General features: G+C 41.2%; 1 protein-coding gene across 10 annotated transcripts in view; it reads left to right on the forward strand.

The window, feature by feature from the left end:
- The window catches only part of PEX5L (peroxisomal biogenesis factor 5 like), a 186,581-nt gene that overhangs the window by 95,146 nt on the left and 73,959 nt on the right, over positions 1–17,476 (forward strand). For 5 of the 10 annotated variants that reach the window (XM_012807913.1, XM_003794273.2, XM_023515753.1 and 2 more), the window contains 3 exons: positions 8,891–9,085; positions 13,601–13,724; positions 14,629–14,725. In XM_012807913.1, coding sequence (XP_012663367.1) covers positions 9,067–9,085; positions 13,601–13,724; positions 14,629–14,725 — 240 coding nt within the window. In that variant the 5' untranslated portion in view covers positions 8,891–9,066. The remainder of the gene's footprint in view (positions 1–8,890; positions 9,086–13,600; positions 13,725–14,628; positions 14,726–17,476) is intronic. The other 5 variants (XM_012807912.1, XM_023515755.1, XM_023515757.1 and 2 more) reach the window with 1 other exon arrangement.

Raw genomic sequence — 17,476 nt, forward strand, 5'->3', positions numbered from 1 at the left:
AAGAAAAGAAAGAAAGAAAGAAACTTGCTCTTGCTCTCTCTTACAACAGTTTGTTTGAACTTGCTTCTGGAATTAAACCTTCTGAGATAAACTATCATTTGCCAGAGCCTGGCACACACAGTAACAGGCCCTCAGTAAGTATTACTCCAAGGAGTGAGTACAAGCCCCATTAGCGTGAGTTACCTTTCCCCAGCAGAGGCAAACTTTCTGCATCGATTTCATTAGCTCACATTGAGAGGCATGTTGTTCAAATAAGAATGAAAAATGCTGCTCAGAATCAGAGGGTATATTGGAAGTGCAGAACAGAATTTAGTGGAGAAAGAGAAGGATGATCACATGGCATCTTGTTAAAATCAGTTCGTCTTGCCATCACGGCCTCAGCTTGCTGCTGGCTTGTGTGTTTTCATTGTATTTCAAAGCAAAGAAATCGCAGGTGAAGAAAATTGTGATTTTTCCAAATTTTCCAAATTTTCCAAATTTTTCCAAAATGCTAAAAATTACAACATGAGTAACTAACATGAGACACAGTCTGCCGTTTCTGGGGTCAGACGCCATGCGTTCAAACCCCAGCTCTGTGTCTGCAAACAAATTTCTTAACTAAGCCTCAGTTTCTTCATCTGTGTTTCAGAAGTCACTTGGGAAGATTAAATGACAAAATTTATAAAAGGGCTCCACACAGTATGAACTCCAACTGGGATAACTATGTCTGTTAGTGTCATGCAAGAACAGTTAGTTTTCTCAGCACTTCCTGTTTTCAATTGCATTAGTTTTTCTCATATCCCACCAAAACAATCATTTTCTAACTCCAACTATCACTTTGAGTAATCGAGAAAATGAAATGGTACTTGGTACATTTTAGGCCAGAAATTAAAAAGTTCAGATAAGATCAGATCAGATTCATCTTCCTGATCTATGAAACTAGAGCTCTCCCTTCCAAAACTGGAGAGCCAGAAAACCAGAAAGAGCCATGTGTCACCAACTGCAAGCGAAGCCAGGAGAATTCCACAGGGTGATAGGTTTTGCTTCCTCTCTCCATTTCTCTCTGATGGGAAAACTAAGGCATTTAGGAGGGGCCCCCTGAGAGAGCCGCGTAAGATTTGACTCAAAAGCTACTTTGCACCTTGATTGTTCTAACATTTAAAAGACCTATGAAATATTGGAGGAAAAAAATCAAAAGAATGTGTAAACGCTTGCAAATTCTGATATCTACAACATTGCCCTCTGTATTAGTCCTAGGGCTGCTGTGACAAAGTATCACAAACTGAGTGGATTGAACAACAGATCGTTCTGGAGGCTGGAAGGCCAAAATTAAGTTGTCAGCAGGACTGAGTTCCTTCTGGCGTGCTTGGGAAGGACCTGCTTCAGGGCCCTCTCCCTCTCCTGGCTCCTGGTAGCTCTTGCTCTGTAACGGCGTAACTCCAGTCTTCACGTGGTATTTTCCATGTCTGGGTCTCCCTGTTTGTGTATCTGTCTCTGTGTCCAAATCTCCCCCGTTTTTAAGGGACAGCAGTCATGTTAGAACAGAAACCCACCCTACTCCAATACTGTATGACCTCATCTTTAATTGCATCTCCATGGACTCTATTTCCAAAAAAGGGGGCATATCATCTGAACTACTGAGTATTGGAATTTGACAAAAACATTTTGGGAATCACAATTCAGTTCATAATCCTCTCCAGAGTAGGAGACCTGGAAAAACAGTGTTCTGAGACTGAAATTTTTCCCTCAGCCTCAGTATTCAGTACATCTGCTTCACAATGATTTTTATCCTGGAGGAAGATACTTCTTTGATAGGATATATTTAAAACTTAAAAGCATATCCCAAGGCAGAAACATTACATTTTTAAAATTTCCAACAAATACTATTCTCATAAAAATCAATACAAAGTAAAAAGTATAGGAAATATTTATCTTTTCCCAACGGCAGTCAAATGATGGGTTTTTTTTTCTCTACAAACCCTAAAAAGAATGTTATCTTTTGCCTCATAGAAGTTATAAATTATAATTTTTTCTTACATGTTCTAATTTTCTTACTTTACATTCTGCATGTTTGTACACTAGGATTAACTTTTTGTTATCCCATGATGATAACTTCAAGCTGATGAAATAAGGAAATTCTCCATTTTTTTCCATTAACATCTTAAATTCTCTTTAATTCACCTGAAATGGAAATCCCTTGGCCTCTCAAACTGAATCCCTAGATGGTAGGTAAGCTAAAATGATTGCTAATATCTTTCATTTAAAATGACAAATAAATACAAACACCCAAATTCATGCAGCAAATACCCTGAAAGTGACTAGACAATAGCTATTTTTCAGCAGTGATTAAATTATAGCATAAGTAATACAATAAATTTTGCAACAACAACCGGTTGCTCTGAAATCTCCTAACAAATGTAATAAATGTCAAAGTACAGAACAGACTCTTTTCTAGGGCAGTGCCTGTGGCTCAAAGGAGTAGGGCGCCATCCCCATATGCTGGAGGTGGTGGGTTCAAACCCAGCCCCGGCCAAAAACTGCAGAACAGACTCTTTTCTAAAAGTCCAGAAAAACAGGGAACTGTTGGTTTGTATATATCAAGCTACATAATTCTAAAAGCATTTTTATCCATAAACTTGAGTCATTAGGTGAACAGTTACTATAAAAGAAGCATTTTTCATGCTTTAAAAAAATTTGTAGGCTCGGCACCTATGGCTCAAGTGGCTAAGGCCCCAGCCACATACACCTACGGTGGCGGGTTCAAATCCAGCCCAGGCCCACCAAAACAACAATGATGGCTGCAACCAAAAAATAGCCGGGCATTGTGGTGAGCCCCTGTGGTCCTACTTGGGAGGCTGAGGCAAGAGACTCGCTTGAGCCCAGGAGTTGGAGGTTGCTGTGAGTTGTGATGCCACGGCACTCTACCCAGGGGGAAAGCTTGAGGCTCTATCTCAAAAAAAAAAAAGAAAAAAATTTGTATCTCACTCCTTCATATGAGACCTAAATAATTAAATGTAAGGGCCTATATTTCTTTTATATAATTAAAGAGCTACCCTTAACAAAGTTTATAATCCTGCCATAGCCACCTAGTAAAATATCCTAACTGAAAAATGACTGTAACATTTACAAAATACATTTTTGTGAAGTCCCAGTGGCCATGAACTCCAGGGTATGTCTCTTGGGAGACCTGAGAAATTTGAGAAGTACGAAAATTTTAATTACCTATCCTAATTAAAAAGAAAAAAGAAAAAGTTGACAGAATTAGTTAAGTCTAGGTTATATTTGACATCACTGGCAAAACTATACCCAAAGGACTATGTTTTATAGCCATTGTGTCTGAGAACGCCAGCTGTATTTTCTGAGGTGCCGGGCAGCTCTCGTGGCAGAACCAAGGCCCTGTCAGCCTGTGAGGCACACCCATCGCTGTCCCAGTCAGGGTGGCCCCATGCTCTGTAGCAGGCGTCCTCAAACTATGGCCCGGGGGCCACATGCAGCCCACCGAGGACATTTATCCGGCCCGTTGGGTATTTTTGCCGCTGCCTGTCCTGCTTAGCAGCCGACTCATCCCAGGCCCTGCAGTCTGGCCCTCCAATGGTCTAAGGGACAGTGAACTGGCCCCCTGTTTAAAAAATTTGAGGACCCCTGCTCCGTAGTCTGCGGCCACTCCTTGTAGTGAAACTAACTAAAATCTGAGGCTCTTCACCCTGTAGAGTGTTAATTGTATTGTGCTTACCACCAAGGTATCAACCGGGGCTTCCCAGTAGGTACTTGTTTTGTTCTGACCACCTTAGGTAGGCTCCCCACCCAAGGCCCATGTATGCTGGCATTTATAAATCTTTTCAGTCCCCTGTGGAAGCCTTCTGGATCAATCAGGCATCCTTGAGATGCTTGAAAACGAATACTTTGGTAACTTGATAATATTCTGCCTTTACGAAATTCTAACTGGTCAAGTTAGATTATCAAAAAGCCAAAAGTTTCTAAAATTGCCAGCTATTTAAATCATGCCCAAACTACCCAAACTGCCAAATAATCAACAGCTAAACAAGCAAACAAAACAAAAATCAAAGCCATGTCAATATCAAAAGAATCAGCACCCCACCTTCAGGTTGAGAACAAGCCTAGAGGGGAGTGCTGCAGAAGGCAGGCTTCGGAGAGACAGGACCTGAATCCTGCAAAGGACACGAATATACCACATGTATTAGTTTCCCATTGCTGCTGTAACAAATTACCACAAATTTAGTGGCTTAAAACAACACAAATGTATCAGCCTGCCATCAAGATGTCAACATGGCTATCTTCCCCTGGAGGCTCTAGAACTCATTTCCTTGCCTTTGCTCACTTCCAGAGAACACCTACGACGTGTTGGTGTAGGGTTCCTACTCCGTCTTCAGAACCAGCATTCCCTGTCTTTCTTTCTCCCTCTTTTTCTCTCCCTCATCCCCCTCCCTCCACCACCAACTTTCATCCCCTTCTCTGTCTCTGGCTCTCCTGACTCCCTTTTATAAGAGCACTTGTGATTACACTGGGCACACCCAGATTATCCCAGATTAATCTCCCCATCTCAAAGTTCATAACTCAATTACTTCTGCAAAGTCCCTTTTGCCATGTGACACATCAAGGTAACATATTCACAGAAACATGAGGTTAGGGCTCGGCGCCTATAGCTCACCCGGCTAAGGCGCCAGCCACGTACACCTAAGGTGGCGGGTTCGAATCCCCAGCCCGGACCCGCCAAACAACAATGATGGCTGCAACCAAAAAATAGCCAGGTGTTGTGGCGGGCACCTGTGGTCCCAGCTACTTGGGAGGCGGAGGCAAGAGACTCGCTTGAGCCCAGGAGTAGGAGGTTACTGTGAGCTGTAATGCCACGGCACTCTACCCAGGGGGACAGCTTGAGGCTCTGTCTCAAAAAAAAAAAAAAAAAAAAGAAACATGAGGTTAGAATGTGGATTACTGGAGGAGGCAGTATTATACCACACCCAAGTATTAAGTGACTTGGGATAAGTCACTTAATGTCTTCAAGCCTCAATTTCTCATATGTAAAATTAGGCTAGTAGTGCCTTTTTCCCAGGCTGTTATATGGATTAAAGAAAGAAACATTTGTAAGAACTTACCATATTGCAATATACTCAATAAATACTTTTTATAAAAATTTCCAACCTCATGTACAGAGTGTGCCTCAAGCATGAGTGCTTTCAGTAAAGTCTCCTAGTAGAATAAATATTTATTTGAATTATTACTGTGTTTCTAGTGTTGTTCTAGGGGATTTAGATAAAGCAATTTATGTAATGCTTTATTCCATGAAGTAGAGTTTTATCCTTTTTTAAGTAGTCAGAAGCTAAGGCTCAGAGAAGATAAGTAGATTGCCCACAGTCACACAGCCAGTGCCAGGCAGGGTGAGGGTTTGAACCCAGGCAGTCATAACCACTGTCCTGTGCTCCCTTATTTTATGCAGAATGACTTTATAGCATCAAGGTACCAAAATGGGCTAGCTGAACTGCAGTGACGAAAATAGGACAAAGTGCTATGAGAGGTGACTGGCAAGTCTAGAGCTGTTCAGAAGACACTGGGCCGAGCTGTAGCAGATGGAAGTGGAGGGCATGACGTGGGACCCCACAGTCCATGCAGCTGCATTGGGTCCACACACGCACACAGACACACTCCCGTACTCACATACAGACCTATGCGTATGTTTTCACATTCCCCGAAGGAAGAGGCTGTCCTCTGTGCTTGTTTTTTTGGAGACAAAGTCTTATTATGTTACCCTCAGTAGAGTGCTGTGGCATCACAGCTCACAAAAACCTCAAACTCTTTGGGCTTAAGTGATTCTCTTGCCTCAGCCTCCCAAGTAGCTGGGATTACAGGTGCCCACCACAACTCCTGGCTATTTTGTTATTGTTGTTGCAGTTGTCATTGTTGTTTTAGCTGACCTGGGCTGGGTTTGAACCCGCCAGCCTCAGTGTGTGTGGCCGACGCCCTACCCACTGAGCTATGGGTGCCACCGTGTCCTCTGTGCTCTTAAGCACACAGATATTTGAACCCATGCACCTAAAGAAGCTTTAAAAAAGGGTTTATGAGACTCAGCAGAGGAGACACTCCCTCCCATACCGAGACATGTGTCTTTGAAGCCCACATGGAGCAATAAGACCCGTGTTTTTAAGTCCTAACTAAAGAGGACACACACTAAAATGTGATTGTCTTTCTTCTGAGAATGAAAGGCTGCACCCAGGGACTGTCAGCGCCAGTGCTTGCCGTCTGACCTCCAGGGCACCTTCTTCATCACTGGATGACCAGTTAGGCCTTTTGTGTGTGCCAAGCATCTGTTTCACGTGTGAGAAGGAAAGAGCAGAGGGAAAGAGCCCTCAGAACAAACATGGGAAGTGGCCAGGACACTTCAGAAGGGGAGAGAACCCTACTGAGCCGAGTTTGAATTTGCAATTCATTCCTACAGCAATTTAGTATCCTGAATGGTGAAAGCAGATATGGAACTAAATTAACACCCACCAGCTATTAGTCCGTAATGCATGTACTTCCTATATACAAAGAGATGATTCCTATATAATTTGCCTCTAAAAGAAGTCCAGGAGCAAGTGACTAATTCTTAATTGTTTGTACAACTGGTAAGAAGACATATACAGCGTTCCATAGCCTGTCATCACTCCCCCTTCTGTTATCAGTCTATTAACAGTAGACTCAGTGGTAATCAGTGGACTCAGACTTAATGCCAACAGAACAGAGGTCTGGAAACTTCTATTGAAACATTCAATGAATGTGAACTGCGCGGCATTCTAGCCTGTCTTGGCTGCCTCCCAAGTTCAAATTTCAGACATAAAGCCTGGCAGCATCGCTCTGAAAGCCGCTTCTTCCCCTGCGTTCAAGTACTTCCTAGTCACAAAACGCTGCTCACAGCTCAGGGAGCCGCTGCATCTAAAAGGTGGTTTCCATCTCCTCAGGGGGACTCAGCCGTATAAACTGACACTCAGCCTGTCGTGTGATAAATTTACCTCACAGGATCCTCTAGAGCGCCGAGGTCTTCGCCTCATCCTCAGCCTTCTCCCCAGCACCTTTCCTCTTCTGTCAGAGTATGAGTCTGATTCCTTCTCCAATACAAAGGAACAGGGACAGTAGCAGATCAGCCCAAAGGAAAGGAGAGGGAGTCGCTTGACCTCCAAGCCACCTCCTTCCTCAGCTGGTGGCGACTGGGCCTCTTGCCTGGGCCTTCTGTGTGAGGACTTGTCAGGTGCCTGGGACTCCACGCACGAGGGATCATTTATCCTCACTCACACCAATTCCTCATTTCTCAGATGAGGAAACTGAAATTCAGAGAGGTCAAAAAACTTGCCTTAAGTTACAGCTAAGCAGCAATAGAGCCAGATTTTTCTACTTTGCCAACAACATTGAACCATTGTGACTTGGGATTAGAATCAGAAAAAAAGGCTGGGCATGGTGGCTCATGCTGATAATCCTAGCACTCTGGGAGGCTGACGTGGGAGGAGTCCTTGAGTTCAGGAGTTGGAGATCAGCCTGAGCAAGAGTTAGACTACTAAAAATAGAAAAAAACAGCCGGGCATTGTGGCAGGTGCCTATAGTCCCAGATCCTGGGAGGCTGAGACAGGAGGATCCCTTGAGCCCAGGAGTTTGAGGTTGCTGTAAGCTAGGCTGAGACCATGGTACTCTACCCAGGTGAAAAAGTAAGAATCTAAAAAAAAAAAAAAATCAGAAAACAAAATTTTTAAGAGTATATCTAGACATACCACTTTAGGGACCCTACAGGAATGGTTAGCTCATGAAGGAAGGCTATGCCCTACTAAGGAAATTCTGGTGGTGTATTCAGTTGAGCTGTGATCCTGCCCTGAGTGCCAAGGGAGAGCAGATGGACGAGGACTGAGACATCGACACAAATCCGTCCCCCTCCTAGCGGGAAAGCTGGGGGAAACAGAGAAGGAGAGGTGCAGGGCTCATTCAGACCGTGCCAAGGAGTCCCTCTGACCTGCAGGAGCTTTCCTCAGAGTTGAGTGAGGAGACCCGGGGCCAGCATGTCACCGAGCGGCCCAGAACCAGCTTCTCTGACTGCAGTGAAGCATCAGGGCTGGTGGGGAGGGAGGGCTAGACGGATTTCCATTTCTCACAATGAACTCTTCAAACGCTGGTTACTTGCACTGTAAAAGAAAGGAGACTTGAAGGTTATAAAACTTGCTTTTTACATTCTCATTTGCCTGGGTTGCATTTGAACAAATTACTTTACTTCTGCATTCATTAGAGTATCTAAGACAACCTACTAGAAGAGGGTAATAGTTTTCCAGTTTGTTACATTGGAATTTAAATTTGCATATTAAACAGCAAAGGCATTAATGTGTACCTATCCATCAGCTACGGATTATAAAACACCTCTCTAGCATCAGCCTGAACAGCATGCCATTCTGATTGAACTGCTTAATTAAATAAAAGATGATTAACAGCATTCCATTACAGTCCATATACTTTATTGTTTAAAATTAAAACACAAAGACATTCAAAAACTTCACTAAATCTCTGAGTAGGATAGATTGACCCTTCTCTGGAAAAACCACAATCTAAAATAAACCTTCAGTATAAATAAAAGAAAATTAAAAAGTAAATGGTACCCACACTGAGATTCAGTTTTAAAATTTCAATTTTGTCTAAAACTTCGTCACTGCTGAAGTTGCCCTAAGCCCTGTCTTCCTAGCTGATCGCAAGTTGATAGGGGAGTGTGCGGCAGACTCCTCAGGCTAACCAAGTGCCTTTACTAATCGGTAGTGACCTCACCTAATCTGGTGTTTCTAACCTATCCTACAAACACAAAATGCTTCTGTCCCCAATTAAAACCTATTTTTAAAAATGATTTCAGAGCAATTAATCAGCTTACCTTAACCTTTTCCATTTCTGGTAGTGTTGACCACTGGCTTAGATCTCCTGGACCTGAGTGAACCAGTCTCTCAAACCCAAACCAAAGCTAAGAAGGCAGAACCCTCGTCCAAAACCTCATCCCTCAAGAAAAAGGCCGATGGATCTGACCTCATCAGTGCGGAGGCTGAGCAGAGAGGCCAGCCCCTCAGAGGCCCGGAGATGTCACCCCTTGATTTAGGTAAGGCAATAAATGGCTTGGAGGGGCTGCTGCTCCGCCTGCCCGCTGGGGTGGATACGGTGGGGAAGTTCCACAAGTGGCATTAAAACAATGAACAAGGAACATGGAAAAGGTAATCCCATGCAGGAAATTAGGCAGGACATAGCTTCTTTGGTGCTTAGATTAAATAGTGTTTGGGGAGCCCAACCTTGCCTACCTGGCATTGATTCATTCATTTGTTTATTTAACCCACAAGTACTGAGTTCTGATAGCTGCCAGGCCCCATGCTAAGCACCTGAATTACAAATAAAAGTAAAATGAGAATCTTGCTCTCTAAGAATACTTAGTCTAAGGCAGGAGAGAGAAACATGTGAATGAACAATTCTAATCCCGGGCCCAGGGACCACCAGATGAAATGGTAACATGTAATAGACAGTTGTAACAGCCACTGTGTATTGGGGCTGACAGTGTCCAGGACTGTGCTACATGGCTTACATAAATTATCTTATTGCATGGTCACAACTCCTGGAAACACATGAGGAACTTGGTTTTAAAATTTTTACTTGCCCAAGATCTCACAGTTTGTAAGAAGAGCTGAAATTTGAACCTAGCTCTAGTTAACGTCAAAGCCCATACATGTATCTGCTGTACTCTGCATCTTATGAACTTAATCCTCAGCTCCTAGACCCAGACAAATTAAGTTCCCATTTCTCAGGAAAAAGGAAAGTAGCAGACATTTGGGAAAGCCCAGGGGAACATGTATCTTCCCTGGCTATGACTGACCGGTATGTGGGTATGTGTAAATATGCAGAGGGTGCCACAAAAATGTATATACATTGTAAGAAATAAATTATAATACTCAAGTGGTGTCTGACTTCTGCAATTACAAGACATGCTCAAATGTGACTTGTATTCATCTTTTGTTATCAGTATATTTTAAGTATTACAATCTTATATGGTTTTTTTCATTTCTTAAAAGGTGTATTTATTTATGGGGGGCACTGTGTATGTGTGCACGTGTTCGTGTGTTGAGAGGTGAAAACTGTATATACTTTCATAAAACAGTTGCATTAGTAGCTTATCCATAAAGTTGTGAAGAATAAATGGGACGCATGTGTAAAATAACTTGTCACTGTAATAGGTACATGTTAAGAGGTCATGAACTCATTTATTCATCTGTTTAATAAACATTACTCTGAGTACTCCTGTATTCCATATACTATGTGCCAGGAATACAAAGGCAAATAATAGAAGCTCTCTGCTCCTTAGGAATTGTACAGTCTGGTGGAGAGACAGAAAAATGGTTAAGTGATTGTAATAAAATATTAACTATTTGCTGCAATAATAGGAAGCCGACATTAGTTACTACACAAGAACCTTCACAGGGCCCCTGCCCCAGCCAATGGGAGAAGTGTCTTCTAGGAGATACTCTGTGAGCAGTCTTGAAGAATGAGTAGGAATTTGCCAGATGAAAAAGATGGATCAGGAGAGAAGTGAGGAGGACAGCCAGGCATCCCTGGTACAGAAAGGAAAGGGATTCACGTACAAATAGGTAAACATGGGAAGATGTCTTTTCAAGTAAATACAAGGATTGCAGTATTACTCAAGGATGGCAGAACGGTAAGAAGAAAGCCTAGGAGTCACTGGTGGTTGATAATGAGAGTTCTTGGATGCCACGCCCTTGAGATCAGAGGAGGAAGGGTGTTGTTTGAAGCGTTTTACTCAGAGTAGTAGTGGCAACAGATACTATTTTAGTAAAAACCTTCTCTAGTGGATGTACAGGAAAAGAACTAGAGGCAGGGACACCAACATAGAGACCCAATAGGGACAGAAAAATTGTGAAGAACAGAAAGATTCAAAACAATATTAAAACAAGACTCAGGGACTGAGTGAATGTGTATATATGTGAGCAAAGGGGACTTGTGAAATGTGCCAGGCTCTGTGAGAGAAGGCGCAGGAGGAGAAGGGACGGAGGAGGCCGAAGTGGAAAGTATTATGTTTGAGGAAACTGTGGGACTTCGCCACGGGTACGTCCCATAAACTATTACACGTATATGTCTAGAGCTGGAGAAAGACGGCTGAGCAGAAAATGGATATTTAGAAGTCAAAATCCTATGGATGGATTTGCAATCATGGGTACAGATGAGAATCATGAAGGGATAGATGGTAAAGAAAGGGAAGAAAACCAACAATTGGTCAAACCAGTCACCACACAGGATTCCCCCTCCCCTGCCCTCTTTGAGGCTGGTTTTTGGAGAAAAATTTTATTCTCTACTATTTCCTCACCATCCTGTGTTCTAGGTTTATTCTATTTTATTTTATTTTATTTTATTTTATTTTATTTTTTATTGTTGGGGATTCATTGAGGGTACAAAGAACCCGGTTACATTGATTGCACTTGCTAAGTAAAGTCCCTCTTGTAATTGTGTTCCACCTCCAAAAGGTATGTCACACACTGTGACCCCCCACCCCCTCCCTCCTTCCCTCTGCTTGCTCTCCCCTCCCCCACCCCCCAGCATGTACTAGGTCATCAGTTGTCCTCATATCAGAATTGCATACATAGGATTCTTGCTTCTCCATTCTTGAGATGCTTTACCAAGAATAGTGTGTTCCACTTCCATCCAGGTTAATACAAAAGATATAAAGTCTCTATTCCTGGGTTTTTGGGCATTGAGGCTGTTTCCACATGGTTTATTCAATTGTTAAATGAATAGGGGAAACTTATACATTCACGTAAGAATGTATTATTAAACATATTACAATATAACACAATAAACACGTAAATGAGCATTTGAGAAATGTCTTATGAAGAAGTTGTAGAAAGGGTGGTGCCTGTGACTCAAGGAGCTGGACCCATATGCCAAGGGTGGCAGGTTTGAGCCCAGCCCTGGCCAAAAACTGCAAAAAAAAAAAAAAAGAAGTTGTAGAAATACTTAGCTTAAAAGCATGTTGAAAAGTAGCAGTGTCATTCACAATATCAAAAAGTGAAAACAACTCAAATACCCATCAATAGATAATAGATAAACAGAACATGGGGTATACATATACATATAATAAACTGTTAGGCAGCCTTAAAAAGGAATAATTTGCGACACCTTTGAAGATATTATTCTAAGTGAAATAAGCCAGACCCCAAAGGACAAATACAGTTTGAGCGGCCCTAAATCAAAACTCTGAGTCACAAATCCTCCAAAATCCAAAACTTTTTTATTTTGACACAAAGCCATTAAGTGGAAAATTCCACATCTGACATCATGTGATGGGTCACAGTCAAATGCAGTCAAAACTTCGTTTCATGCACAAAATTATTAAAAATACTGTGTAAAATCACCTTCAGGCTATGTGTCTAGAGTGCATATGAAACAAGTGAATTTCACATTGAGACTTGGGTCCCCTCCCTAAGATATTTCATTTTGTATATTTCATTTTGTAATATTCCCAAACCCAAAAATACCCTAAGTAAGACATATTTCTGGTCCAAGCATTTTGAATCAGGAATATTCAACCTACATGGTGTGATTCCACTTACATGAGGCACCTAGAGCAGTCATATTCACAGAGACAGAAAGTAGAAGTTACCAGGTTTGGTGGGAAGGAAAATGGGAAGTCAGGATTTAATGGGTACAAAGTTTTAGTTTGGGATGAAAGCAGTGGTGGTATAAACCACCAGTAAGTTTTGTTATGTATATTTTACTGCAATTTTTAAAAAGAAGAGGTAAAAAGACCTCCAGAACTGCAAACCAATCATTTTGCAAATGAAAAAACCAAACTTTAGGGCGGTGCCTGTGGCTCAAGGAGTGGGGTGCCAGCCCCATGTACTGGGGGTGGCAGGTTTGAGCCTGGCCCCGGCCAAAACTACAAAAAAAAAAAAAATTCTATAATTGTTTAAGTGGTTTGTTCACAGTCACACACCTGTTAATGACAAAGAACCATGCCAGGTTCTTTCCTTAAGAATTAAGCTACAGGGAGAAAATGCTTCTAGTATTCTCTTGGCTTTTTTCATCACCTTCTTTCTCTCTATCCTCATTATAAATGCCTTCTTTTGCTGAGAAATTAAGTGGTCTATACCAAAGCTATTTAAAAAAATATGTTCTGGTTTCTTCTCACCTCTTTCTAACATCAAAGTTCCTCTCTTTAAATGGAGTCTCTTTCTGGAAACATGTCAGGGGTGCCCCAAAGCCTTAGGTAAAGGGCGACAGGGGAAGACCTCCACATGCACATTGTGCCCCAGAGCCTGTGAGCTCACACACAGGATTCACAACACACATCATTTCTGAAATAAATTCAGGTAAAACAACTTGCTTACTGCTTTAACTGTAAACACAATTTATCTTAACAGGTCTCATTGTTACTTAGCCGCACATGTTTTAATTTTCTGCAACACTAAGAAAGTAAGAGTTGGTCTGGGAGCTTGAGAGGATCAGTGGAGTAGCGTTTGTTTGAATAAAGACTTCTTGATCTTAATCAATCTCCCTCTTCTCCCTGCCCCTCTCACCCTCCCTTTGTCCCCCTTGCCCTCTCCTCTCTCCTTGACAGACATTCAAACGCAACTGGAAAAGTGGGATGACGTTCAGTTTCATGGAGATCGAAATAGCAAGGGACATCCAATGGCAGAAAGAAAACCATGCTCATCTAGAACTGGATCAAAAGAGCTGCTGTGGTAAGATATTCTGATCCCGGAAAATAGCCCATGTGTGTGTCACTTTTGTAAACGTTTCTCTCATGTAATGAAATAGCTAATGAGTTAGGTCGATCCAAATACATATAACCACATATATAACCCTCTATAGTCATGCTAATTATTGTGGCTTCTATAAACTCTAAATTATTTCATCAGTTAAACTGTCCAAAATTAGGTCAATTCAGTTAAGTAAAGATTTGAGGTGGTCCATGATCCAATGTTGGTTGATAATTTTCTGAACATGTGACTGTGCTGATGAGTCAGCATTGTTACAGCTGTGTATCCCTGGGTTTGAATATACTCAACACGTTATGTAAGTCGTAGTTAAATTAAATTGTTATGGTTATACAGGTAATCCTTTCTGAGTTACTCAATCACACAATATCAGAAAATGAAATAATTAAGAATGATCCGTGGATGCGTATAAGAATATCTGGCCTCCTGAATTTCAGTATGTTTTTGAAGCTTCCTAAAGGACCGCATCCTGTTCCAGGTTCCTGGTTCCCTCCCACATCTCCTCTTACTATGACATTTCAAATTGCATATAAAGATCTGGGGCACTTTGTAAGAAGTCCCCTACCCAAAAGAAAATGCACAGTATTTTTTCATAAATCAGAACTTAATGTAATAAAAATGATGATGCATTTATTTACTTTTTGCCCACAATTGAACTGATTTCTGAACCTAGTACATTATAACCACTTAAATTCTGAAAGTAGTCATTACAACAGAAATATATAAAACTTAACTTTTCCATCAGAATTTTGATGAGCACTCTGTTACCATGGCTCTTAACAGTCCACATTAACCAGATTTCTTGGCTAAATTTCTAGCGGAATGTGTTTTTCAGTGTCCATTAATTTCCTCAATGCATTCCTCACAGGTCCTCAGAACACAGATCTCAGCCAGAACTGAGTGGTGGCAAGAGTGCCCTCAACTCTGAGTCGGCATCAGAGCTGGAACTCGTGGCTCCAGCACAGGTAACAAAACCAATGCCTCGATGAACCTGTCTTTCCTGATAGGCAATATATAGCATTTATAATAGTATTTTATTTAAATTTTCACAACAAGTCTGAAGTATACTTCTGTCCATTGTATTTCATGTTCTTTCTCATCCAGGAGCTATCTCAATGCTTAAAATAACTGACTCTATACAGAGAGAGAATCCATAGTGTATATACACACACACACACATTCAGCTAGAAAACATATAAATGAATTCACTGTGTACTTAGCACTTTTTCTTGTTCTACATTCCCTGTTCTGTTATTTCACAATACCAAGTCTGCTGTACTCCAGCATTAGCACTGTTTATGTAACAACACAAAGAAGAAGAAATTACATCTTCAGTGTCCACTCACCTCTGTGCCCTCTGGAGTAAGTACACACACTGGTACCTGGACAGTCACGTTAAAAGAAATCTGACGCTGAGGGATACATGCCTAAAGCACCGCAGTAGTGACGGTAATAATAAGAGCTACTATTTAAGTAATCGTTAAGTATTAGGAACGTTACTGTGTGCTTTTATGTGTTCTATGGAAAACAAATCTTCCTGGGAGGTATCATTAGCCTCATCTCACTTTGGGGGATTTTAGTCTCAATGAAGTTAAACACATTTAATCACTGGTGTCCACTGCTTGACACTCAACTCCGGGATAAGCAGTTACCAATAACCTATACCCAGTTATCTCCAGTGGTTAAGAGCGTATCTCCTGTGGTTCTAAGAAGGCCAAAGTCAGTCTCAATCTTTTCCTTTCCTTGAACACTTTTCAAGGTAGCAGCCTGGATCTCACAGAGAGAGCTGTTAAGAAGTGTGTGTCTGTGTTCATGCATTCTTCATCTAGGGGGGATGAGACTAAGTGTTTAAGGAAAACAAGTGTGATAAAATGAGCAAGAGAAATGTTCTTGAGTTTATTAGAGAAGACATTGAAAGTGAAAGGGGAAATATATTATCTGGGGTGAACTAAAGGGATAATTATGACAATAGCAAATATTATCGAGTGCTATGATAAGGACTTCTCAGAGTCTGTCAAATGGCTAAAGGAAACCAGTACGATTATAACCCCTGTTCTATAGGTAGGAAAACAGTAAGTCGAAGAAATTTGTTTCTGGACCTACAACTAGTTAATGACAAAGAGAAGAAGGACAGAGAGGCAACCTGGAGGAGATGCAAGACCTCTGGAAACCTTCCTAAGCCTCCAATAAGTGGCACCCTACAAACGCAACCTCACTCACAGAGGACATTACCACACCCAGAACTCAGCAGGAAACCAGCCCACTAACTTCCTGACACATCACCCTGCAAACCTTAATGAATTGTAAATGAAGCATGAAAATACATTTCTGTGTGCTCATTCTAAATGTATCTTTTTAAAAGAAAATTTATAGCATATATTAGAAAAACATTTCTTGATAAGTGCATTAGAGATTTAGACTCCGCTAAAGTCTCAAAACCAGGAATCCTTGGAACAATTTAATGTAGCAATGAAACATTTGCTTCTAAAGCAGGGTAAGACTTGGCACAGGTGGGCTGTTCCACACCCAACTGGGTTGAAGGACCAGCTGGGGTCCCTGGTTGCCATAGAGACCCAGGATGCACTGATCGTATTATTCCAGTGACTGCTCCTCTCCTGCGGGCTATCTCATTCCATCCCACCACACTGTCCTTCCACTTACCCACCAGCGTGCATTACTTTAAGAAAACACAATGTGCTTTGGACTGAGATTCCCCGTATTATCTTCCAAAACACAGTTTAAAAATGCACTATATTAGAGGTTTTTGTCTAGAAAAATCTTAATGAATCTTTTCAGATTATAAATGATTTATAAAGAACTTACTCCTTAATTTAATTGTTTTAGAAAGGCATTTCATATTTATTTATCAAGACCTGCCCAAACTAAGAAAATTCATAATCTTTTAGTTTTAATAGCATCCTATGGTTAAATAAGGAAAATTTCATAAATCTAGGATTTAATGCAACTGAAATACCACATCACTCATAAAGAACAATGAGAGAATAGTTAGAGGCATACGCCTCTTAAATGTATGAATTCTTCATGTAGATAAGGTAAAATTATTATGAAGATGATACAAAATTCGACTTATAACTATGACTTAAATGGTTCAAAGGAAAATCAAGAAAATATTTTCTTCTCTCTCAAACCATCATAAATCACCTGAGGCAGCAGTTCAACAGGTGAAGAGCTATTTACTTGTACACATTGTGTTTAAAAGTCATATTTCAAAATCACACAAAAAAATGGAAGCTTACAATGTGAAGATTCTTACGATTTCTCATTTTCTTTTCAAGTTGAGGAAAAGGATAAACAGTCTCATCGCTCTTAAATAATGTTTTGAAGATCTTAAATAATGTTTTGAAGACTGTAGGAATAAAAGGAACTTTGTTACCACTCCCAAGTCTTAAGAATTTGGGTCTACAAAACAAACTGACAATAGACAGATTAACATGGGGAAAGGCATACAACTTTATTATTAATAACATGCAAGCACACGGTGGGGGGGGGGAGGGCTTCACACCCAAGTATTAAACTCAAAAAAAGGCCAGATGTTTGAAACTTAAATACCCTCCTTTTTTTTTTTAAATTAGAAATAAAGTCTCCCTTTGTTGCCCTTGGTAGGGTGCCATAGCACCGCAGCTCACAGCAACCTCCAGCTCCTGGGCTTAGGTGATTCTCTTGCTTCAGCCTCCCAAGTAGCTGGAACTACAGGC

The sequence above is a fragment of the Otolemur garnettii genome, unplaced genomic scaffold (assembly GCF_000181295.1).
Source record: "Otolemur garnettii isolate 467f Iridium unplaced genomic scaffold, OtoGar3 scaffold00078, whole genome shotgun sequence".
NCBI classification, from domain to species: Eukaryota; Metazoa; Chordata; class Mammalia; order Primates; family Galagidae; genus Otolemur; species Otolemur garnettii.